General features: G+C 48.2%; 1 protein-coding gene across 4 annotated transcripts in view; it reads right to left on the reverse strand.

Moving 5' to 3' along the window:
* Positions 1-25,939, reverse strand: part of UNC13D (unc-13 homolog D) — an 880,699-nt gene that overhangs the window by 95,934 nt on the left and 758,826 nt on the right. For all 4 annotated transcript variants that reach the window (XM_078654550.1, XM_078654552.1, XM_078654549.1 and 1 more), the window contains exon 28: positions 25,786-25,857. In XM_078654550.1, the coding sequence (XP_078510676.1) occupies positions 25,786-25,857 (72 nt within the window). The remainder of the gene's footprint in view (positions 1-25,785; positions 25,858-25,939) is intronic.

Here is a 25,939-nt window from a genome sequence, read left to right on the forward strand (position 1 = left end):
AAACCGGTTGCTGGGGCACTCCAGCCCCAGCTCTGGAGCGAAACTGGACAAAGGAGAGGGGGTGTAACCACCCCCCTTCCTGGTCCCACACATAGGAGGGATCTAAAAAGTAATCCAGCCCCTTTTAGTTGTATAAAGGTAGGAGCTGAGTCCTAAGACTTTAGATTAATCCTGAATCGAAACTTGACACGATCTCTGGACCTTCGACATTCTGCTGAAGCTGAAGACTGAAGAATCTCCCTTGTGGCTAATGAGTGACCACCCTGGGCAACCAGGCACCATCCAGCAAATCAACGGCTTGCTTTGTCTACGTTCCCGCCGGAACACGAGCACAGAGCCTGACAAGACCCAGACTTCCAGACCTCTCTGAGACCTCTCTTCACGACTACAGCATAGCTGAGATCAGTGGAGGCGACGAGACACGTGGGATCGGATATCTTGGAAAGCCTGCAACTTGCTAACTGTGCAGCTCCTGAGGCATCCTCGAAGCTGTGCACTGGGGATTGAGAAAGCCCGAACCCGAGCTCCACCTGCACCGAAGATCAGCCCTCCACACTCCACGAGTTCTGCGTGGGGCCCTTCTGCTTGTGTTCTGCTCGACGCGTTGTCCGGTTGCTGGCCCGTTGGCTAGTAGCCTCTGTGACGACAATCCTTTTGAACCACCTCGCTGGTCTGGTTGTTCCAGACTGGCCCTTGCTTCCCTGCAAAGGTGAAGCACCTCAGACCTTGCTGGTCTGCACCAGAAGACTTTGTTGTATCCTGTGTGGGTTGCCTTTGCCAAGGCTTGTTGACTTCAATCCGGCAGTCGACCCCTCCATCTGCGAGAACCTTAGTGGGACAGCTCCTCTCCAGCACCTGGTCGTCGTCGACGCCTCCTGGTCCGCGTGGCTGCAAAGACAAGCTTCAAGACAGTACCTGATTGCTCCTCGACGTCGTCTGGTTCCTTCCTGGTTCCACCCGGTCACTGGCTAGTCCCCTCTGCTTTCAGGTCCTCTTCATCTTCGATCCACCCTTGGATCCACCCGGACATCTTCCTCCTGGTCGCCTGCAGCATCTTTCTTCAAAGGCTCCATAGGCTTCAACGGCAAAACCCGACACATCTTCACATCTATGCACCCGCCGTCCGTGGGTGAGGTAACGCGAGTACTTCGGTGCTCCCAAGGGTATTGACTATCCAAGTGTCTAGGTTTTTAGTTGTTTCCACCTAGCTAAACCGGAAGTGTCCTAAATCCTTCTAAATCTAACTTCTAAGTTCCCATTGACTTTACATTGACTCACGCGTGTGTGTAAAGACACTGCACGCGCTGCCTGTGGGCCTCCTACTTCTAAACTAAGGTTCAGATAGTGTAGCCTCAGCGATTCCCTAGGCCCTAGGCCTTTCCTTTTCTCGTGACGTGGTACTTATACCACTTTCTTAGTATATGGTTTGCTTCGCCCCTAGGGCCTAACCGTAAATTGTGCAAGTTAACGTATTCTGACTAAGTATCTTGTTATGTGCTTTTGGCCTCTGATCTGATAAAGAGTTCAGAGGAGTGTGTTATTAAATAAATACATATATATAGGTACCTATAGGTGCATATAAAAACAAGTCTTAGTATACTTAAGTTCTACTGAACTTAGCTGTTGTAGAGCCTGGGCCTAGCACACCCTGACTACAACTCCTAGAAAGGTCCGGTAGGAAAACAAATAGTGTAGGTAGGTGCAACACCACACCTCACTAGAAACCATGTCTCAGACAGTGAACCCCAGTGGTTCTCTGCCTGCAGAGGTAGATCCCTTGAGGACTGCTTCGAGATATGAAGCCTTAGCCTTCCAAGAATTGCGACAATTGTATACTTCTAGAAGGCTAAAACAGGGTTCAAACCCTACTCTCAGATTCCTGGTTGAGCTCTTAGAAGAGTATGATGCTCAACAGCCACCTAAGACAGGTGACTCAGGTAGTGCAGATGAAGTCCTTCCCTCCTCAGATGATAATGCTGATACTATTGAACCAGAGGAAGAAGAGGGGGTAGAAGAGGAAGATTCTGATCTAGAGACAAACAGCCAGGTCCCAGTCAGAAGACTTAGCCAGGCTAACCTAAGCATACATGGGAGTCAGTATGGGCAGCCTCCATACAGACCCCCAAGTTTGCTTAACCAGCGGCAGAGAAGAGGAAGATCCCACTCCAGGGAATCTCTCCAATCTCATGCTTCAAATGGCTCTCATGGCCCTGCTCAGAGAGGGATGACCTCCCCTCAGAGAAGGGAACATGAGGCCAAAATGAGAGAGGCTGCTCTGAGGATTGAGAGGCAAGAACTTGAAGTTGCCTTAGCCAAAGAGAAGCTTGCTCGTGCTAGAGAGCACAGAGAGAGTGGGTTAGAACCCACTGGTGGCAGCAATATCCCTAAGGATAAAGATAGGTCCTATGAGAATAGAAACCTGAGCAAGATTGTGCCCCCCTACAAAGAAGGGGATGACATCCACAAATGGAGAGCTGCTTTGGAGAGGGCCTGCAAAGTACAGCAGGTACCCCAAGGTCAGTGGGCAGCAATCTTATGGCTCTCCTTTTCAGAAAAAGGTAGAGATAAGCTCCTCACAGTTAGTGATGGGGATGCTAACAACTACTCTGTCCTGAAGAGTGCTCTGATTAATGGGTTTGGCCTAACCACTGAACAACATATGTTGTTGTTCAGGGATACCCAGAAGACACAGACTCAGGACTGGACTGATTTTGTTGATTGTGCCACTAAGGCTCTGGAAGGCTGGTTATTGGGAAGTCAAGTTAAGGACTATACAGGGTTGTATAATTTGATTACGAGAGAGCAAATCCTTAACAACTGTCAAAACCAGTTATTGCATCAGTACCTGATTGGCTCTGATCTGACCTCTCCCCAAGAATTGGGAAAGAAGGCAGACAAATGGGTCAGAACCAGTATTAAGCAGAAAAACCAGAACCAGGGGGGTGATCAGAAAAAGGCAGAACAGAAGGGTAATGAGCAGAAATCAAAAGACCAAAAGTCTTTACCAGGCTCCCAAAAGGCACAGGGGGAGGGTGTCTCCAAAAAGAACAAACAGAAACAAGAAGGCCCAAAGAAGCCCTGGTGTGGATACTGTAAATCAGTCTCTCACTGGTTTAGTGAGTGCACCAGGAAGGGCACAGCACCAACCACCATTGCCCCTAAGGCAACTGTTCCCCCTAGTCCAGCTGTTAGTGGTGGTTCCCAGCAAAAGGGTGTGATAGGGTTGACCCTGGGAACTGAGGTGGACTCTGGCCTAGTCAGAGTACCAACTCAGGCTGTTCTGGTCTGTGATGGGGACATAGCAATGTCCTCTACTGTAAGACCCGGTAATCTGAGCAAGTACAGGGAGACACCTTTTATTAATGATAAGATGACTCAGGCCTACAGGGACACATGTGCCAGTGTCACCATGGTGACACCTAACTTTGTGGACCCATACCATATCATACTAGGTGAGACCTACCTAGTGACCAACGCTAGCAATGCCACTACCTCCCATAGTATGGCAGTTGTTAACTTCTCCTGAGGAGGAGTAACTGGCCTCCAAAGAGTTGTTGTGAGTTCAGACCTTCCTGTAGAGAGACTGTTAGGTAATGATCTTGAAACCTCAGTTTGGACTGAGGTGGAGTATAGGACCCATGCAGAAATGCTGGGAATAGCAGGACATGTCCTTGCTGTGACCAGGTCACAGGCCAAAAAGTGCTTACCTGAACAGGTGCTGGATCTTGGAACAATAGACCAGACACCACCCAAGAGAAAGAGCAAGAGGGTTAAGGCAGTGCCTTCCCCCCCTGCCTCAGGTTGAGGATCAGCCCTCCCAGGAGGATGATTCTGAGATCCAAAAAGGAACTGTCTTAGAAGAGCTTGAGCCTGATCAGGTTGAGTTTCTTGGGACAGGGGGACCTTCAAGGGCAGATCTGAGGCAGGCACAATTAGACTGTTCTTCTCTTGAACCCCTCATACAGCAGGCTGCTGCTGAGGCTGCTGGGAATGCTCAAGGTACCCATAAAGTGTATTGGGATGATGGGCTCCTTTATTCAGAGGCTAGAGACCCCAAGCCTGGGGCTTCCAGGAAGTTGGTTATACCTCTGCAATTTAGGGGCTTCCTTCTTACCTTGGCCCATGATATTCCCTTAGCAGGAAACCTGGACCAGAACAAGACTTGGGACAGGCTTGTCCCTCACTTTCACTGGCCCCACATGTCAGAAGACACCAAGGAGTTTTGTCGCTCCTGTGTTACCTGCCAAGCCAGTGGCAAATCAGGTGGCACCACAAAGGCCCCCCTCATACCACTACCTGTGGTGGGGATACCCTTTGAGAGAGTGGGGATAGACATTGTAGGACCAATGGACCGCCAAACAGCATCTGGGCACAGATTTATACTGGTGGTAGTGGATCATGCCACCAGGTATCCAGAAGCTATTCCCCTGAGGACCACAACAGCTCCTGTTGTGGCAAGGGCCCTACTTGGAGTTTTCTCCAGAGTGGGGTTTCCAAAGGAGGTTGTCTCTGACAGAGGTGCAAACTTCATGTCAGGATATCTAACTGCAATGTGGAAGGAGTGTGGTGTCAACTATACGTTCACCACCCCCTATGACCAACAGTGCAACGGGCTTGGGGAGAGATTCAACAAGACCCTCAAAGGGATGATAAAAGGGTTACCAGAAAAGCTGAGGCAAAGATGGGACATCCTTTTACCCTGCCTTCTGTTTGCTTACAGAGAGGTCCCACAAAAGGGAGTTGGCTACAGCCCTTTTGAGCTTTTGTTTGGGCATCCTGTAAGAGGACCCCTACGTCTTGTGAAGGAAGGATGGGAGTTACCTCTCAAAAAGCCCAAGCTTGACATAGTGGACTATGTACTTGGTCTCCGCTCCAGGATGGCTGAGTATATGGAGAAGGCTTCTAAAAACCATGAGGCTAGCCAAGAACTTCAGAAAGCTTGGCATGACCAAAAGGCTGTGCTGACTGTGTACCAGCCAGGACTGAAAGTGTGGGTGTTGGAGCCAGTGGCCCCAGCAGCACTCCAGGACAAATGGTCTGGGCCCCACACAATAGTTGAACAGAAGGGAGAAGTCACCTACTTGGTGGACCTTGGGACTCCCAGAAGCCCCCACAGGGTCCTTCTTGTCAACAGACTTAAAGCATTTGTCGACAGGGCAGACATGGGCTTGCTCATGGCTTCAGATGAGGGGCAGGAGGAAGAGAGTGACCCTCTCCCAGACCTGCTTACTCAGAACCCTGATGATGGTTCAGTAGATGGTGTAGTCTTTGCTGACAGCCTCTCTGAACATCAGCAACAGGACTGCAGACAAGTTCTTCAGTCCTTCAGACATCTGTTTTCCCTGACCCCAAGTCAGACAAGCTGGTGCACCCATGAGGTGGACACTCGTGACAGTCTGCCGTCAAGAGTAAAATCTACAGGCAACCTGACCATGTCAGGGACTGCATTAGGACAGAGGTCCAAAAGATGTTGGAGCTGGGAGTTATTGAGCCCTCAGGCCACTCCAGTAGTCCTGGTGCCAAAACCTCTCACCCAAGATGGTAAGAGAGAGATGAGGTGTTGTGTGGATTACAGAGGTCTCAATGCTGTCACTAGGACAGATGTCCATCCCATTCTCAGGGCAGATGAGCTCATTGATAGATTGGCTTCTGCCAAGTTCTTGAGCACATTTGACCTGACAGCAGGCTACTGGCAAATTAGACTAGCTGAGGATGCAAAACCAAAACAGCATTTTCAACCCCAGGAGGACATTATCAATTTGTGGTAATGCCCTTTGGTTTGAAGAATGCACCTGCCACTTTCCAAAGGTTGGTGAATCAAGTTCTCACAGGACTGGATGACTATTGTGCAGCTTATCTAGATGATATTGCTGTCTTTAGCTCCACCTGGGAGGATCACCTGGTCCACCTGAGGAATGTTTTGGAGGCCCTGCAGAAAGCAGGCCTCACTATCAAGGTCACTAAGTGCCAGATAGTGTAGAGCAAGGTTGTGTACCTGGGCCACCTGGTAGGTGGGGGTCAGGTTCAACCACTGGAGAGCAAGATCCAGACCATCAGAGACTGGACTCCTCCAATCACCCAGACACAGGTCAGAGCTTCATTGGGCCTGTCTGGGTACTACAGGAAGTTTGTTAAAAACTATGGGTCCATTGAGACACCACTGAATGACTTACCTTCCAAAAAGATGCCAAAGAAAGTTCAGTGGACAGTTAGCTGTCAAAAGGCATTTGATGACCTGAAGCAGGCCATGTGGTACTGCACCTATTCTGAAAAATCCAGATTACTCCAAAGAGTTCATAGTCCAAACAGATGCTTCTGAGTTGGGTGTGGGAGCTGTACTTTCTCAACTGAACATAGATGGTCAAGACCAGCCCATTGCTTTCATAAGCAGAAGGCTGACCCCTAGAGAGAAACGTTGGTCAGCTATAGAGAGGGAGGCCTTTGCTGTGGTTTGGGCCCTGAAGAAGCTGAGTGAGTGGCACTCACTTCAAGATTCAGACAGACCACAAGCCCCTCCTATGGTTAAATCAGATGAAGGGTGAAAATCCCAAACTTCTTAGGTGGTCCATTTCCCAACAGGGGATGGACTTTACAGTGGAACATAGACCTGGGACTGACCATGCAAATGCAGATGGACTCTCCATATATTTCCACTTAGAACATGAAGACTCAACTGGTCAAGGTTAGTTTAATGTCCCTAAGTTTGGGGGGGGCGGGTTGTGTAGGAGAGTAGGGTCTGCTTCCAATGGTCACCCCCACTTTTTGCTTTTGCTTCTCTGGTTTTCGACTTAGATGTGGCTGTGGGCCTGCTGATCAGACCCACAGCCCAGATGCACTCTCTCTAAATTTATACCATGTACTCTAGGTACATCCACAATTGGGAATTGGTTCACCTTATCAGCCCCTGTACAAGTGTGCCATAGGTGCCCAGGACATAGGTGCAACCAAGGCCTACCAAGGGCTGCAGCATGCATTATGCCACCCCTGGCTGGCCATCCAAACTGACACAACTGGCTGATCACTCAGCTGGGGAAAGGTCGTGTAATCACCCCTTGCTTAGGTATAGTATTCTTATGTCTACCCTTATATATAGACACACAGTAACCTATAAGTCACTCCTATGGCAGGCCTTAACAATCCTGGAGGCAGAGTGCTTGGTTATGTGTGAGATGGTGCTTTAGCATAAGCTGAGCCTGTCTGCAGCTTTCGGAACCATGTCCTTATAGCTGTTCTATGATATCGCCATACCATATACTCTTAAGTGCATTATAATCCTCGCAGTTAAATGCTAACTTTGGTTTGGCTTTATCCAAACATGTTGTGTAAGGTGTCATACACTTTGGAATACTACCCCCTCGCCAATTCTAGCAACGGGGGTAGCATTCCACCCTTCTAGAGGGAGAAGACATGTTGTTGCTGACTATCCCAGTTAAAGTTAACCAGAGCCCCAGCGTCACAAAATGGACGCTGCTGCCACCGACACAAGTCTGACCTCCTGCTGCTGGGAGTCCTTCCAGTCACGGAGGTTTGGACAATAGGTTTCCTGCCTGGGGAGGTGCGAGCACCACCCCAGACAGGACTTTGTGTATTGGGACAGGGAGGGCTGAATAGAATGAGACACTGCCTGGAGCACACAAGGTGCTCCATGCATACCTCAGTTCAAACCGGTTGCTGGGGCACTCCAACCCCAGCTCTGGCGCAAAACTGGACAAAGGAGAGGGGGTGTAACCACCCCCTTCCTGGTCCCACCCATAGGAGGGACCTGGAAAGTAATCCAGCCCCTTTTAGTTGTATAAAGGTAGGAGCTGAGTCCTGAGACTTTAGATTAATCCTGAATCGAAACTTGACACGAAACTCTGGAGCTTCGACATTCTGCTGAAGCTGAAGACTGAAGAATCTCCCTTGTGGCCTAGGAGTGACCACTCTGGGCAACCAGGCACCATCCTGCAAATCAACTGCTTGCTTTGTCTACGTTCCCGCCGGAACCTGAGCACAGAGCCTGACAAGACCCAGACTTCCAGACCTCTCTGAGACCTCTCTTCACGAATGCAGCATAGGTGAGATCCGTGGAGGCGACGAGACACGTGGGACCGGACATCTTGGAAAGCCTGCAACTTGCTAACTGTGTAGCTCCTGAGGCATCCTCGAAGCTGTGCACTGGGGATTGAGAAACCCCGAACCCGAGCTCCACCTGCACCGAAGATCAGCCCTCCACACTCCACGAGTTCTGCGTGGGGCCCTTCTGCTTGTGTTCTGCTCGACGCGTTGTCCGGTTGCTGGCCCGTTGGCTAGTAGCCTCTGTGACGACAATCCTTTTGAACCACCTCGCTGGTCTGGTTGCTCCAGACTGGCCCTTGCTTCCCTGCACAGGTGAAACACCTCAGACCTTGCTGGTCTGCACCATAAGCCTTTGTTGTATCCTGCGTGGGTTGCCTTTGCCAAGACTTGTTGATTCCAATCCGGCAGTCGACCCCTCCATCTGCGAGAACCTTTGTGGGACAGCTCCTCTCCAGCACCTGGACGTCGTCGATGCCTCCTGGTCCGCGTGGCTGCAAAGACAAGCTTCAAGACAGCACCTGATTGCTCCTCGACGTCGTCTGGTTCCTTCCTGGTTCCACCCGGTCACTGGCTAGTGACCCAGACTCTGTCCCCTCTGCTTTCAGGTCCTCTTCATCGATTCACCCGGACATCTTCCTCCGGGACGCCTGCAGCATCTTTCTTCAAAGGCTCCATAGGCTTCAACTGCGAAACCCGACACATTTTCACACCTATGCACCCGCCGTCCGTGGGTGAGGTAACGCGAGTACTTCGGTGCTCCCAAGGGTTATTGACTATCCAAGTGTCTAGGTTTTTAGTTGTTTCCTCCTAGCTAAACCGGAAGTGTCCTAAATCCTTCTAAATCTAACTTCTAAGTTCCCATTGACTTTACATTGACTCACACGTGTGTGTAAAGACACTGCACGCGCCGCCTGTGGGCTTCCTACTTCTAAACTAATGTTCAGATAGTGTAGCCCCAGCGATTCCCTAGGCCCTAACCCTTTCCTTTTCTCGTGACGTGGTACTTATTCCACTTTCTTAGTATATGGTTTGCTTCACCCCTAGGGCCTAACAGTAAATTGTGCAACTTAACGTATTCTGACTAAGTATCTTGTTATGTGCTTTTGGCCTCTGATCTGATAAAGAGTTCAGAGGAGTGTGTTATTAAATAAATACATATATATTTTATATATATCCTGTGTGGTGTCCTTTCATTTGATATTCAAGGGGTTACATATGGTAAAACAGCTGGCTTTACACGCCCTCACGAGTATTTTAGCCAAAGACTGTTCTGTCCACGCTACCACTAGGATAGCTGGTCTATAAGGTTGACTTACAACCATCACCATAAGGGTTGTTTGGACTGGTGCAAGGTGTTCACTAGAATAGTGAACATCATATACCAGGCCAACTTCTCACAGGGGTTAAGTAAGCTGCCCTGTAATAGGCTCCCAAAGCGATACCAAAGGGGATGATGGACGGAGTGCTTGAAATCAAACACTCACCCCCAGTCAACTGATCTGGGTTTAATCCATCATCATTCTTTAGCTCATTCCACCACCCCAGTTCAGACATGGCCATTTGCAAATCAGTCTGACCCTGTGCCTCATGGGAACAGTCCAGCCCGAACTGCCAAGCCATGTCTTCCCTGGACCGGAAACAAGCATCCTGGGACCGGTTTTGGATTCATAATCCTCATCAGGCTATCTTGAATCCAGTGGTAGAGTGAGAAAGGGACCCACATCTGGGCATACCCTGCCAACTCAGGGCGAACAAAGCAATACCAAAGGGGATGATGGACCCGAAACCGGTCCCAGGATGCTTGTTTCCGGTCCAGGGAAGACATGGCTTGGCAGTACTGTCCATAACATGTGTGTAATGTCTGCATCTAAATGGACGCATCGGGGAACAGTGTGAATCACTTCTGTTAAAATAACTATTGATTTTCTCCGGGGTAAGGTACACGCGATGCACTATGTAAAATTGTATTAATTGGAACCTAGCATTGCGGGTAACACGTGTGGTTTCGGATTCATAATCCTCATCAGGCTATCTTGAATCCAGTGGTAGAGTGAGAAAGGGACCCACGTCTGGGCATACCCTGCCAACTCAGGGTGAACAAAGCGATACCAAAGGGGATGATAGACGGAGTGCTTGAGCAAATCAAACACTCACCCCCAGTCAACTGATCTGGGTTTAATCCATCATCATTCTTTAGCTCACTTCGCCACCCCAGTACAGACATGGCCATATGCAAATCAGTCTGACATTGTGCCTCATGGAAACAGTCTAGCCCGAACTGCCAAGCCATGTCTTCCCTGGACCGGAAACAAGCATCCTGGGACCGGTTTCGGATTCATAATCTTCATCAGCCAGGCTATCTTGAATCCAGTGGTAGAGTGAGCAAGGGACCCACGTCTGGGCATACCCTACCAACTCAGGGCGAACAAAGCAATACCAAAGGAGATGATGGACCCGAAACCGGTCCCAGGATGCTTGTTTCCGGTCCAGGGAAGACATGGCTTGGCAGTACTGTCCATAACTTGTGTATAATGTCTGCATCTAAATGGACGCATCGGGGAACAGTGTGAATCACTTCTGTTAAAATAACTATTGATTTTCTCCGGGGTAAGGTACACGCGATGTACTATGTAAAATTGTATTAATTGGAACCTAGCATTGCGGGTAACACGTGCGGGGCTTGCTAGTATCGTGTTCCATTCTGTGTTTGTGCATGTGCGGTCTAGATCAAATTCCCATTTGGTGTGCAGTGGGGTCAGATCCGCTGCTGCGTGGAGACGAAAGGCGTCCGCGAACCAGCAAGTGAGGTGGCTACCATTTCCCATTAAATGAATATATTGGAGTACCATATTTGTCTGTAACTCTTGCATAATATCCCCACATCTATTTTGTAGTAGACTGATCCAAGAAGCACGTATGAGAAAATGTCCTGGGGACATTCCATCCTCTCACACCAGGCTGCTGAATGGTAGAAGCACTCCGTCTAAATTAAAGTCTCCAATTGCATGTATACCTGCATTTTGCCAATCCACCAAGTCAGAATGGGTCGTAGCTCTGAGTCCTCTGGGTGTTCCCAGCAAAAGAATAGCTGGGTGCATAAGGATTTACATGTCTGGTGAGGAATAGCACTCTGCAGAAACAGCCGTAGGCCACTTGTAGTAATAGGGGGTGTAAACCACTTTTCCCACTACAAGGGTGGAAAATTGAAAGGGTAGCATGTACTGTGAGGGGAGCCTCCACTCCCGCCGTCTCCAATAGATGTCTGCCCTCCACCCAGCGGGCTACCCACTGCAAATGAGATGCTATATAATAGTGCTCTAGATTGGGTACAGCTAGCCCTCCTGGCCCTGTCTGTAGGTACAGCTGTGTGAGTGATGTAGTAGAGGCTGGGCACACCGATATTTATGTGATTAAATCTTTTTTAACTGTTTCTCTATGCGTGCTGCGTAGGTAGGCACGATGTCCCTCTCGTGCATGAACTAATAACACAAATATTCAAGCGCAACCACTTGACCTGACGCGCACTGTTGCGTTTCCTATTGGAATGTTTTTAAACGTAATTCATGTAATACTGTTTAATAAAACAATCTCAAATTCAAACAATTAGGAAACCATGACTTTTTGTTAACAAGAATTTATGATTAGCTGTATCTGCATGTGATCAAATAATACGACATTTCATTCATGTGGCATTATATTACATTATAAACATTGCATAACTTTTGATGACCACTTTCATATATGTCTTATTTTACATTGCCCGCCCAATGCATTTCGGGCCTCCAGGCCCTTCTTCAGGGGCAGTATCTAGAAAATAAACATAACCAAACATTTTATATAATCAAATAACGCTCCTTCGTTCATACATAGTGAGCAATCTTTCACTAGTTACCACTATATATCTATGTGCTTTTATATACAACCACTGATTGTTGGAACTTGTGAGGGTAAACTCCGGTAATATGCTGAAACGATAGGGAGGTGAAAAAATGATAAGGAGGTGAGGTGAAAAATACCAGTGCGTGAGAAAATGTACTGATAGGGGAAATGGCCATTTAAAAGTGAACCCGAAGTGTAACCCGAAAGTGCTTGTGAACCTTTCGCTAAACCTATGTGCCAAAAAATACCAAAACGTGCTGCTAAAGAGAAAGCAAACAACTTCTGTACTGACCTTGTTGTTTGGGAAGGTAAAAACGATGCTGAATAAATAAATAGAAAGCAGGATACGTTCTGTGTCCTACAATATACCGATACCTCGTTAGCAAGAACGAAATTATCATTAAGCGTTTATCTTTATACAGGAAGCATGAGATGTGCTTCTAAGCTTGAACAGGTCATACCTTGTGGTTCAATCCTGATACTTGGGCTCGTTGTGCGTGTAAACCGCTGTCTCCGTGGAGTTGCTGTAAGGATATACCTATAACTGAAAATAATGGGGAACGTGATTAGCACGTTTACGGAGCGGCCTTTATTGCCCGCAATGTAAATGTTAAGGGAGTAGAGCTTACCGTGAGTCGGTGATAGTACTCTCGGATTCAATGAGGTCGCCCGTGTTCATAACCGCTTCCGTGTGTATGTGTCGCGCGCTTGCGTGCTCTATGTAAAGTGTGTGGATACTGAAAACGGACTATCCGGAGGTGCACGAATGGTAAATAAAAACCGGCGCCATGTTGAAGAAACTACCAAGAAGGGCCTTAGATACAATGTGGAATATGGACAGTGTGAAACCGTGTAAGGAAGAACGTATAGGGGGTTGAAAAGTGAGGTGATAGGTGAACAGAAACAGAGACTAAACAAAATAATAATGGACAACATAATAAAGAAAATGGTGATAATCACTCATCGGTGTGTATATACACTGACTACAATTTTTGTGGCTATTTACAATAGTATCGACAAGCTATGAACCAACTGTCGCACGCAGGCGACTCCTGAACAATATTTCATAAATAACATCCTAAATCCACTCTGTCATTGATCCCTTTCGGATCCTGAGAATCTAATCTCCTTATCCAAAAGATTTCTCTCTGTAATAACGTTTTGGTTAGGTATTTTCCTGGGGTGGGCTTAACTACCTCGAGTACCTGGAATTTAAGCTGCGCTATGGTGTGTCTGTGGTTAGTCCAGTGTACAGCTAAACTGCTGTTGGGGTTATTATTTCGTATTGTACTTTTGTGTTCCGATATACGAGTTTTAATTTTTCGCTCTGTCTTCCCTACGTACATTAGTCCGCAGGGGCATTTTATAGCGTATATCAGATTCGTGGAATTACAATCTGCATTGTGTCTCGTTTTTATAGTTTGACCTGTGTATGGATGTTTCACGTTGTCACTCACGATAACATTGTTGCACTGTACACAGTTAAGGCACTTTCTTGTTCCTCTAAAGTTTTCATTTGTACGTTTTGATGATGATTTCAACATTTCTTTAATGTTCTTGGATCTCTTATACGCAAAAATAGGTTTTTCTTTGAATTCTCCTTGAAAATCATTTTCGTTGCTCAATAGATCCCAGTGTTGGTTTATGCTCTTTTTTATCTGTTTAGAACTTGTGGAATATTTGGATACAAAGACTTGTCGTTTCGTTTTAGGCTTGTCTACAGAAGATAGTAGTGAGTCTCTAGTTTTGCTGGCTATCTTGAGTTTAGTATCCTCCAGTAATGTTATGGGATATTGTTTTTCTAAATACTTCTCAGTGATAACTTCAATGTTGGTTTCCAGAGATTGTGGGTTTGTGCATATCCTTTTTGCTCGCAGCATCTGTGAATATGGTAGGTTCTCGATAAGGTTCTTAGCTGTGTGAGTGCCACCTTGCAGCATGAGGTGTGCCAAATAAGGCTACTGAGCATGCGTTCAACTGGTTTAAAAAAAGGATGGCACTAGGTATAATGACAAGTTTGTAAAGTGAGGAGACCGGGAGCACCACCATCTTGATAAGTGAGCTCCTTCCTGCCACCAAGAGAGCCAGTGTTTTACAAAAGGTCATCTGCAATGACAAAGGTAAGCACCCTAGTAAGATTGCCTTCTAGGAGATACCGGTCACTGTGGTATATTCGGATGCCTAGGTAATGAAACATGGATGGTTACTGAGCAACTGGTGTATCGTTGTTGAGCATTGGGTCAGGTGTAGTAGGTTCAAACGGAAACAGACATGACTTATCCCAATTAACCAGCAGTCCCGAAAGATTAGCAAAACAACAGAGTATAGTAGGTACAACACCTGGGATCATCCCAACATCTCATATATAAAAGAGGGTCATCTGCATATAGAGATATTGCATGTGTAACTCCTCCCATATAGATGCCCCATTAAGTTGCAGATGCCCGCATTGCCAAGGCCAGCGGATCAATAGCTAATGAAAAGGGAGCGGGGAGAAGGGGCAGCCCTGCTGGCTACCTCTGCAGACCGGTAGAGGCTGCAACAGCATGTGGCCAGTCCTGACTCTCACCACCGGTTTGTTATATAGTAATTTTATCAGTGAGATAAAATATGGTCCCATACGAACAGAGATCAAATGTTGAAGACATATGGCCATTCCAACTTATCGAAGGCCTTCTCCAGATCCAGTACCATACTGCCTGATCTAGGCCAGGTCAGTGGAGCATGTTGCATAACTCTGAACAATCGGCGCAGGTTAAGGGAAGTACATCATTCTGGGACAAACCCATTCTGGTCTTCGTGCACCAAGTGAGGTACTAGTAATGCCAATCTTCCAGCCAGTATGCTAGTGCCAGTGGTCGATATGTGCAGAGTCTGGTGGGGTCTCTGTCTGGCTTTAAGAGAGTGACAAGAGTAGCCTCACACATAGAGCTCGGCAATTGGGCCAGTTGTAATGCCTCTTCAAATACCTTAAATAGTGTAGGGGTTAAAAGGTCTGCATAAGCCTCGTAAATCTCAGAGGGAAAGCCATCCAGTCCCGGCACCTTTCCTGAGGCTAAAGATTTAATTGCGCCCTGAACTTCTTCTACTGTTATGGATGTATCTAGTTCAGCATGTTGATCAGGGGTGGGAAGGGGAGATTATCTAGGAAATCAGTTATGTCAGATTTAGTTGACCCCATAGTTGATTAATATAACAAGGTAAAGTGGAGCACCTGGTCATTGTGTATTTCGTATTGGGTATAATGTAGTACCCCGGCTGGAGAGTAGAGTGCAGTAATGGGTCCTCGCTGTTGTTCTTGCTTTATCAACTATGCAAACATGGATCCCGATCTGTCAGCTAGGGCGTGTGTTCCTGCAGAATGTGCCGCATAGTTACGACACCGCAGCCTCTCTAGTAGTGTGGCATTTTGTTCCCTCACTGTCAACAGCTCCGAGGAGCAGGAAGGGTTGGAGGTCGACCTTGTCTCCAGTGGCAATTATGCTTGCTCCAAACCTTGAAGTTTTTGTTCTACTTGTTTCTGCATACCTCCACCCAATCCCATGCAGCTACATCTTAGTGTAGCCTTGAAGGTATCCCACTCCAGCAGAACTGATGATGCCGTGCCCATGTTTTGTGTAAAATAATTCTCAGCTGTGGTGCGGAGGGAGGCACGGAAAAGGATATAAAACTCAGTGGGTATTCCATTCGGGCCACAGGTTCTTATTCCCAGTCGTAGCTGGTCCACAACCTCTCACACTTCCGTAAGTCCCCATTGAGAGATTTTATGTCATTGTCATCTATTCTAGGTGTCCGAATGTCTTTTAGGTAATCGTTAATGGCGGCTGTGCTGCAGAGTGGTCTCCTTCCATCGAATTCATCATAGTGTATGGCATATGCCAACACTATTTGCTCATCAGTGGAGGGAGTCACTCCCTGGTCATCAATGGTTGATCTCACCTATCTAGCCTCTGCTTCTTTCTTACTCAGCCAGGCCATCAGTTTTCCAGCTTTGTCATCGACTTTATAAAGTATGTGCAATGTGGCTAGCCTGTGCTGATTCACCTTGTCCTGAACCAACTAGCAGTATACCAAGCCTAAGGGCTTCCAATCGCCGGGAAGTCAGTGGATCCAGTGTGGCCATGGCTTGTCCCTCTAGGGCAAATATCTGATGTTCCAGCTGCTCTAGTTCCTCCCTTCCCTTTTTCTTTTCCCATGCTATTCGGCTCTGGGCCCTGTCACGAAATACCGTTTTGTATGCCTCCCACATCGTAGCCCTGGAGGCTACTGTGCCCTATTTTTAGTGAAGACAATCTCAGTGTCAGCCCGAAGACCACATATGATTACACTATTTTGTAGGTACCAGGCATTCATTTTCCACGATGGCTGTGAGTCCTGTGTCCTAGTCCCCAATTGTGCCCATAAAGGTGAGTGATCTGATGACCCACGCGCAAGGTAGTCAATTCGACTAATCACTCTCAGCTGACATGACGGTCAAAGACATAGTGTCTACTCTAGGCTGGACTATGTGCCCCGAGAAATCGTCTATAGTGTGGATGTTAATACCTCCATGTGTTTGTGAACCAAAATGTGTCAGCGAAGCATGCTAGTGGGGTGGTGCTCGTCACGCTATCATGGTTCTCTAACGATCTGATTATGCACACATAACATCACTGAAATCACCCCCTTTCACATGGAAGGATGCCCACTACTTTGAGCAGGACAGGGGATTGCAGTCTGGATGGTGCACAAACACAAATGAGCGTAAGCCTATGTTGGCCCCAGGTACCCCTCACCCCTACAAATCTGCTGTCTGGATCTACCCACTTACGAGTTAGTTCTAAGCGGGGAGATTTTTTTCTATCAAGATTGGAACCCCCCCCCCCCCCCAGGACCCAGAGTTGAAGCTCGCCTGAGCCAGTACTATGCACATTACCCTTCCCAGGAAGCTACACTGGATGCCCTGAAGTTGTGTCTCCTGGAGCATCATCACATGTGGCCACAAGCGCATTATGTACTGTGCAACCAACCCCCATTTAATCCTGTTCCTAAGGCCATTGACATTCTAAATTAGGACCGAAAGGGGCCATTACTCTATGAGGGCCAACAGAGGTACGTCAGAAACCTAGAGGATGACATCCTTGTGTGAGCTCATTTTCGGGGGCCTACCCCCGACTCTGTCGTGCCACTAACTCAGACTCAGTGTGACTAATATAAAAGTACAGTCCCATCACCTCCCCCAACCTACCCTCCCTACCTTCCACGACCTTTTCACTGCACATAAATCCATGGCTATTAAGCAAATGTGTGTAAGAAGAGAAGGAGAGGTCTGTCGCCTACCCCCCTGTCTGTGGCTACAAACCTGACAATCACCCACTACATAAGAACAAGAAGAAAATACAAAGACAGGTCCTCACAGGACCAGTATACCACTTCCAACACTAATCCCAGTGGACGAGCTATAACCGCTCCAGACGTTGGTTTAAAGTTACAGGTCCTTGGCCGGTATATTGCTGCCATCTCAGATATTCAGGCGTTCAGGGTCTACCACATCCCCCTTTGGTGATAGTTTGTCAGTCTCTGTTCCACCTTCCAATGCTGCAATTTCGTTGCCCAATGGGTGTGTGCTTTTGCATTCGGAGTAGCCCCCTGGGAATTGGTGTGGGAATCCTGAAGGCTAGATATATCTGTGGTCCTGTCATCTCCTGCTTCCAGGGGCTCCCCCCTTCACAAGGCCCCTATCCCCTATGCTGATCTCTCTCAATGCATAGGGAGTCCCTCGATCTGCACTCCTCAGTCCCAACCTAGTCCTTCTTTTCCTCAGTGTCTTGTCTCTGGGTGTGCACTCTGGATACCGAAGCAGCTATTCATCTCTGTTCCGTTCCCTGGAGGGACGCCGACCGGTCTCTCCTCACCCAAGCCCATGCGTCCTCCAGTGTTTGGAAGAAATGGGTTTTTCCCTTGTATATGACCTTCAGTTTAGCAGGAAAAAGGAGAATGTACTGTGTCTGCAGGGCTCTGAGCTTCGCTCTTACGGAATCGAAAGTCCTCCTCTGGCGATGGACCCCGCGACTGTAGTCTGGAAAAAGCATGATTTTAGAATTTTCGTGTCAGACTTCTTCCAGGCGGTACACCTCATGTAGGCTCAAGTCGCGGTCAAGAACGTTGAGTAACCTAATTATGATAGGTCTGGGTGAAGCTCCGAGCGGCAGCTTAGCATTCAGCGCACTCTGTGCCCGTTCATTCATGAAGCAGGTGGAGAAGTGTTCGGGCAGGATGATGTTTTTTAGCCATGCGGTTAGGAACACAAGTACAGTGGGTCCCTTCACCCTGTCCGGGAATCCCACGAAGCGTAGGTTATTGCTGCGTGCCCTGTTTTCAGCGTTGTCAATACGCCATAGCAGTTCACTATGAGAACTGCGGACCTCCATTACCTCTTTCTGCAGGTCCTTGACTACATCTTCGACTTCCGTGACTTGATTCTCTGTCTCCGTCACTCGCTCAGAAAAGTTGCGGAGATCCTGCCTAAATAGTGGGACCTCAGTGCGTACTTCTCCAATCCTATTTTCCAGGGCTTCTCTGGAAGACTGTATAGCATGGAGCAGGGTAGCCGTGTCCGATGGTGGCTGTGTGACTTCCTGTGGGGTCATCACTTTGGTATATCTGTCCATTTTCCCTTGCTTTGGAGGTTTAGAGTCCTTGTCTTCGGTCATCATTGCAGAGGGATAGGAGCCAATGCGTGCAGAGAGCTTGTTTGCAGTAGGGCGACTAGGCATCTATATGGCGGTTTAGAGGGGCATCACCAGTCAGGCACATCACAGAGGCAGACGGACAGTGTCCAAACACCTCGTCCCTCCAATAGGTCTTCGTAGAGCTGCCACTTAATCCAACACAGCAACGAAGAGCGCAATTGCTCTTATGTCCAGTTTCTCTACCCTACCAGAACACCACCTCCAAGATTAGGCATGGCTCCTGCTACAGTCTCCCTTGGCGGGTATCAAGGGTGATGGACCTGGCAGTGGTGCCCACAAAGTTCCCAGCACAGTTCGCCTTGGCAAGGCGGGGGCATCCCCAGCAGGCATCCCCTAAGCCTGGGTAGCAGTCAAAGCACCGCCCTCCTGATTAGAACTGAGGGAGCTGCACTTTCCCAAGCACTGATGCCACCAAATTGTTAGCAATAAAGTTGTGCATACACTGGAAATGAATGCATCCCTGAATTTGGGCACACCATAGGTTCTCTTGAAGAAGACTCCAAAAATGGATAGACGTATAATTTGATATTTATTCTTTGTTTCAGACTTCGTATTTTGATATTTACATCATATCATGCATAGTGTCATCATATTTTTAATCATATTTTTAGCATGTATATTTCCCCACGGCTCCGATGCATTTCGGGCTCGCATGCCCTTTTTCAAGGAGCTCAACAACACTTGTTATAGTAGTCAGTTTGCTCAGATCTCCTCCGCTTGCACCACTCCTTCCATAGCGACTCAAACTTTTACCAGTGGTGGCCAGGCAAACCGGCCGCAGACGGGGGGGGCTTCCTGCGTGTGCCCTCCTCCGGGAGAGGAAGCTCTCAGTGCCGTGCCAGAGACGTAGCCGCCCCGGTAGCCTTCTATCTATTCTGTCTTTCTCTTGCCTTTTCTAGTGCTACTGTATTCATTGTTGTGTTTTAACTGATAAGCTGAGGGGAATTACGGTGGCATACCCCCCACCTCTATGTTTATGTGTTAAATGGTGCCTGAATAATGTTACAGACTTCGGGAGGAAGCCAAAAGCTATCAACTGTCGATACTCAAGCTCCACGCATGATGGTGGAGGGTGTGCAGGTTCGGTGCATAACCCTCCCCTGATGCTGCGACAGAGAATCCTCTCAAAGGGGCAGCCTGACTGGAAGACTGATGGTCATGCTCAGCAGCTCAGGATATCAGAAGTTCTGTGCCCAATCCGGAGTCACAATCGTCTTGGGTCCGGTCGTTCCTGATCTTCTTGAGAACTTTGGACAGAAGTGGTATTGGCGGAAAGGTGTACAAGGGAGAGGAGCTCCACTCGAGATGAAAAGTTTTGCCTTGGAAACTCCAACGAACAAAACTGTGCGTTCTCTGCAGTGGAGAACAGATCTAACAAAGGCTCTCCCCAGTGCTGAAAGACACCTGCACCACCTCCAGAAGGAGATGCACTTTGTGATCCACTATGCATCTTCGCCTGAGTTCATGCTCTCTGGCATTCAGAGAGCCTACCAGGTGTTGAACCACCAGGGAAATGCCCTGATGTTCCAGCCATGTCCAGAAATGCAGGGCCTCTTGACAAAAGGTCCATGACCCCACCCGCCCAGTTTGTTGCAATACCACCTGGCGGTGGTATTGTCTGTGAATATCTGCACCAGTCTTCCCTTGATAAAAGGAAGAAAGGCTTTCAGTGTCAAACGAATCGCCCAGTGCTCCAACAGGATGATGTGAAGCTTGGACTCCACCGTGCAAGAGAGACCTCTGATCTCTGCCTCTAACAGATGGCCACCCTAGCCTAGGAGTGCCGTGTCTGTCATTACAGTCAACTACAGTTGGGGACGGGAGAGGGGTCTGCCACTGACCCAATCATGGTTTGGTACCCACCACTGCAGATCACTTGCAGTTTCCTTCAAAATCTTGACCATGTCGGAGAGAATCCCCATATGCTGTGATCACTGAGACTTCTGGTCCCACTGCACAGCCTGCATATGCCAACGAGCATGAGTAAGCATCAAGAGGCAGGATGCCATGAGGACCAACAGCCTTCAAATCAATCTCTATCTTCAGGATAGAGACTGAAACATCAGAATCAGAGTGAATATCCTGTACTTGCCACTTGGGAGATTAGGCCCGAAACGGCAGTGTCTAGAACTGCTCCGATGAAAGGGAGTGTATGACAGGGAGTCAGGTGCGACTTTAGTATGTTGATAATAAACCCCTGTTAGTGCAGGAGGTTAGCCGTAGTCTGAAGGTAGGAGATGACTGCCTGGGGTTAGCCCACCTTCAACAGCTTATTGTTAAAGTAGAGGAAGACTGGAACCACGGACTTCCACAGATGAGCATCAACAACTCTCATTACTTTCATGAACGAACAAAGGGCACTGGTAAAGCCGAAAGGGAGCATGGCACACTTAAAGTGCTCTTGGCCCATCGTGAACTGCTGGTAACGTATGTGGGCAGGCAGGACAGGGATGTGGAAACATGCATCCGGCATGACCAATGCTACCATACAGCCTACTGGGTTGAGGAGGACTTCAACTTTTTCAAGAACAGGTTGAGAAGGCATAGCTCTAGGATAGGACAAAGTCCTCTGTCCTTCTTTGGCATCAGAAAGTAGTGGGAATAACAACCTCTTCTCATGCAGGCACCCACTCTATAGCTCCTTTTCCAATAGAGCCTGCACTTCTTGATGGAGCAAAAAGAGATGGTCCTCTGTCAGCACATCATAAGTGGGTGACAAGGATGGCAGGGTAACCACAAAGGGGAGGGAGTAGCCCCTTTGGACGACCTGGAGGAACCAGCGGTCTGATGTCACTGACCACAAGTGGGGCAGGTGATGGCATATTCTGCCTCCTATTGGGTGCCCACGATGATTGGAGGACAAAATAAAGAGGCTAGGAGGCAGCACCTACCGGGCGTTGGGGTGAGAGAGACTGACTACAATGTTGGCTGCCTGTCCCACATTGTCTATGGGACCCACACCCTCTGCCAGAAAAAGGCTGGGAAGCATGTTGGCTGTGACAGCTGGGTGGCAATAAGCATGGCTGGAGACCCCTTCTATAGCCACAAAAGAAGTGGAAGGCAGATTGATGTTGGCGAGAGTCCATAGACAAACCGAAGAACCTAGTCATTGCTCTGATGTCATTAATGCATTCTAGGCCTGAACCCGCCTTCTCTCCAAAAAAGCTGAGAGCTATCCAGGGGTATGTCCATGAGGGGAGCCTTGACATCCCCTGAAAAAAGCCAGTCGTTCTCAACCAGGTGTGATGCCGCAAGCCTACTGACTATGAAATTGCTCAGCCCAGCGAGTCAGTTGAATTAAGCCCACACCTTATAGTGAACTTTGCTCATTGCGCCCATCAGCCATAGCCTGGGTAACTACGGCTTGGGCCTTTTCCGACACCATAGGCGGCACTTGCGCAACAGAGTTGTATATAATATGGGAATAACTGCCCAATAGGAGTGCGATGTTCACCAAACACAGTGTTAGGTTGGTGGAACAGAAAATGTTCTTGCCAAAGTCATGCAGCATCTGATTCCTTATGCGGTGGAATAGTAGGGATAGCACTGAGGTTAATTCTGGATATGGAGGCTTAAAGCTCTCTGGAAGGGGTGCTGGGTAAAGAGACTGGGGTCCCCAGGAGCAGGGCGATGGTGGTTAGCAATAGTCCTATGCACAGGAGCCCCTGTACAAGGCTTGGACTAGGCCCGAATAGGACATGTGTAAGGGCTTCATTTAAGGAGAGTGGGGGTTCAGAATGGGAGACTCCCGGCTAAAGCACCTCTGTCAAGACGTTTGTCTTGACTGCCCCTGAGGGCAGCATAAGATCCAGGACCTCAGCCGCGCTACCACTGAAAAAGAAGCTACCTCCTCTGGACATCAGACCATTGTCAGGTAAGATGTCTAATCCACTGGCCTCCGTACCAGTTGTCTTGTTCTCGTTCCTCTTCTGGGCAGCTGGTAGCCATAAGTGCCCATAGACCCCTCCCATTCGTCTCCCTCTCTAGGCATAAAAAAAAATAAGCCACTGGTACGGCTCTGGGAAGCATGAACCCAGTCGGCGCCAAAGTCGGCATCAGACGACGCCTAACTAGCTCCGATTTGGAGTCGAGAATAGTGATGGTGGGCCATCCCTGGGGGCATCCGCAGGGTCAGCAGTGGAGTGGGCACCGAGGAAGGTCTCAATCCCACCAGCAGCTCTGTTTTCGATCTGGCAATGGATCCAGGGAGAACGCTGCTGCAGAGGACGAACCAATGGATATGGTTCCAGTTGGGGCCCATCCAGCGCCCATGGAACATCAAGGCGCTCCAGCAGGGCCCTGGCTGCCTAAATATGAGGCACATTGTCTCAAAGAACTCCTTAAGCTGGGCAGGTGTCGGTCCAGCAAAATCAGGGATGCGCGGAGTACACACAGGTTTAGGTTCTGCTGACATGTGGGGCCTGGAGTAACAATGCTCCTGCTTGTCGTCAGAAGACTTCAACAGACACAGCGAAGTCGAAGATATCTTTGTCTTCTTGTGTTTGTGGGACTTATCCAACTTTCCTGACGACTTGGAGTGTGACGATGACCGTCGGGAAGGGCTCTGCGAACAGTCCCGCGCAATTGAGACCTCGAGCGTCACGGGGTCGGCCAACGTCATGAGGCGTTAAGTTGGAGGGAGTGCTCTCTCAGCACCTTGGGGTGCATGGTGTGACAGTCCTTGCAGGTCTTGGAGTTGTGGTCCCACTCTAAGTGCCACAATAATACCAAGTGGGAGCCTTTTACTGGCATTTGTCTGTAACATGCCCCAAATGGTTTGAAACCAGCCTGTTTCGTGGGTGACATGACCTCCCAATTTCTAAAAAAGTTTGATAAAACATTGAAAAAAGCCAGTCAAAAAGTGACAGATGTGTAGCTCAGACCAGATCAACTCTATCTTGCGCAGAAAGGAAAGAAAATGACTTCAACGCATCAAGGTGGCACCTATTTAGGTACCGCAAACTCCACTCCCTCAAAAATCCATACACGTCACTTCCTCGAAAATCGCCCGGATCCAGTTTGACACCTAGGGCTATTCTAAGGTAAGGAATCTTCAACTAGAAGTCCCTATCAGAAAATGCATTTGCTTGCTGTATCTGGGGGTAGTGTGTCTCTCCTTTTGACTGTGCAGAGGTCCTATTTCTGGTGGCATGTATCACTGGAGAACCTGGAGGTACCTGACCTATACTGACGAGAAAGTCATAGAGATAAGACTTATACTTCTTTTCCACACGTGGTATAATAACTGTGGCCCTGACCGTGTCTTTAAAATTGTCGAAGACGAACTTGAGCATACCCTGGAGCATAGGCAAGCATTGCACAGTGTGTTCCATCTTGGAGATGGTCTCAACCAGAAATTGTCTTTATCCTCTACGACGTGAATGACAACTTTATGGTGGTGAGCCATGCTCTGAATGACAACATGGTTCGCCATTGTACCATTCATCACAGATGGTTTGGCCAAGTAAGATACTTAACTATTGACGAGATCAACACTGTAGCTGTTCCATGGGTTATCCCAACCCCTTGAACTAGTATTATCGTATGGGTCTCTCTCCGGTATGGGTTGCCTGAGTCCACAAAATAATGTACTGACACTTCTTGGGAGTCAGGTGAAGACTGTGGCAAGGATGATTGTAGTGGTGGATGAGGTTGTGGTGAATGTGACCTTGGAGGTGGTGCTTGGGTGTGGAAGGTTGTGAAGGAGAAAGAGTTACCCGGTTCATTAACTTTTTGCCTCAAATGCAAGATCCTCCTCAGACGTGAATATCTTTCTTTGGGGACTAAGGACAATGTGGGTGCTGGCTTTGGCTGCAAACCTTCCTATTTGGGGGTAAAGAGAGGCTTTTGTCTAAAGTATATTTCTTTTGCGAGCCTCTGGAGGATGGAAGCCTCAGAGGTCGGATGTGAAGGGGTCCTGGGCAGGAAGTGGTTCAGCTCGGAAGCCTTCTTTCAATACTGAGCAGAGCGTGAGGGTGGAGTTGGACAGGATGTTCATTGGATGCCTGACTCTTGTGGGAGCAGTGCTCTACCTTGGTGTAGGGCCGTTTGACTGAGTACAGCACTGCCCCTTGGCCTTCCTGGTGAGTGGTCCCGCTCATGCGGAAGTGTTTACATCTTCTCCTTCAGAGGTGCTCGAAGACAATGTCTTGAGGCTGGGCATGGATTGGGCTGCTAGGGGGATCTGCCTCCTCCTCTTCGACTTTAAGCTGGTCCTACTCATCGAAGAGGTCCAGGGTGTCCGATAACTACCTGCTCTGCATTTTCAGGTGTGCCCAGCATCTTTCCTTCTGGTACCTCAACGTCTTCTTGCACCAGAAGGTGAGGCAGAAATTGCATACGAACTCCTGGTGATCTGGGAGAAGCACAGGTTACAGTCCTAGTGGTGGTCAGCCCAGAAATATCTGGCATAACACTGTGGGCAGAATTTAAAAGATGTACGTTCCATCTGTCGACATTCCTCAAGGTAAAGACCTCGGTGGTTGAAGAGGGTTGGAGCTGTCATTGACTGAGTGCCATCCAACTGGCACTGAATCGATTAGTTGCGGTCAAGGGTAGAAATATCTGTGTACTCTCTTGAGGGCTGTGCATGTTGATTGTTCCCAGTTGAAGAGTTGTAGCTGGTTCATAAATAACCACTCCCAAACCCAATGGCAGAACTAAACAATCTAAGGTTGAGTTGGTGCCCATGCACAACTTGTAATGTCTGAGTCTAACACTAGATGGCAAGAGTATGCAACCATTTGCAACTACAGACACACATGCTACAAACATATATCTATAATTGGAAAACTTGGAATCTGCAGCGTTATTTACTACTTAATAACATGCTGCCATGTGAATCCTTCTCAAAACTAAGTGAGTAAAGAAATAAGGATGTGTCTAGATTGTTTGAAAAGTTGAACCACCTCTGCTTTGTCTATGAACTACTGAGAGGACATTTCCTCATTTGCAGCTAATCTGTTGGTGAGCAGGGTGACAGAAGCATGAGGCAACAAGATGCCTCAACCTGTCATTACACAGCAAGTGCCTACCACATCCAAATGTTCTCTGGACCACACATGTGCCTTTCAGACCTCAAGCTGGCTCAGCTGACCATGTGCATTAACAGACTTACCGTAAAAGTGTCAGTGTGCAGGCTTTCCATTGGTAAACCACATCCCTCAGCATGGAAGCAGAGCTCCAGGTTCTATAGGAAAGAGTATGAGAATAAGTCTAGGAAGGACAGTCACTACTTGTATTACCTTGTAAATGCCCATTCAGACACACAA

Source organism: Lissotriton helveticus, chromosome 7 (assembly GCF_964261635.1).
Source record: "Lissotriton helveticus chromosome 7, aLisHel1.1, whole genome shotgun sequence".
In the NCBI taxonomy this organism is placed as follows: Eukaryota; Metazoa; Chordata; class Amphibia; order Caudata; family Salamandridae; genus Lissotriton; species Lissotriton helveticus.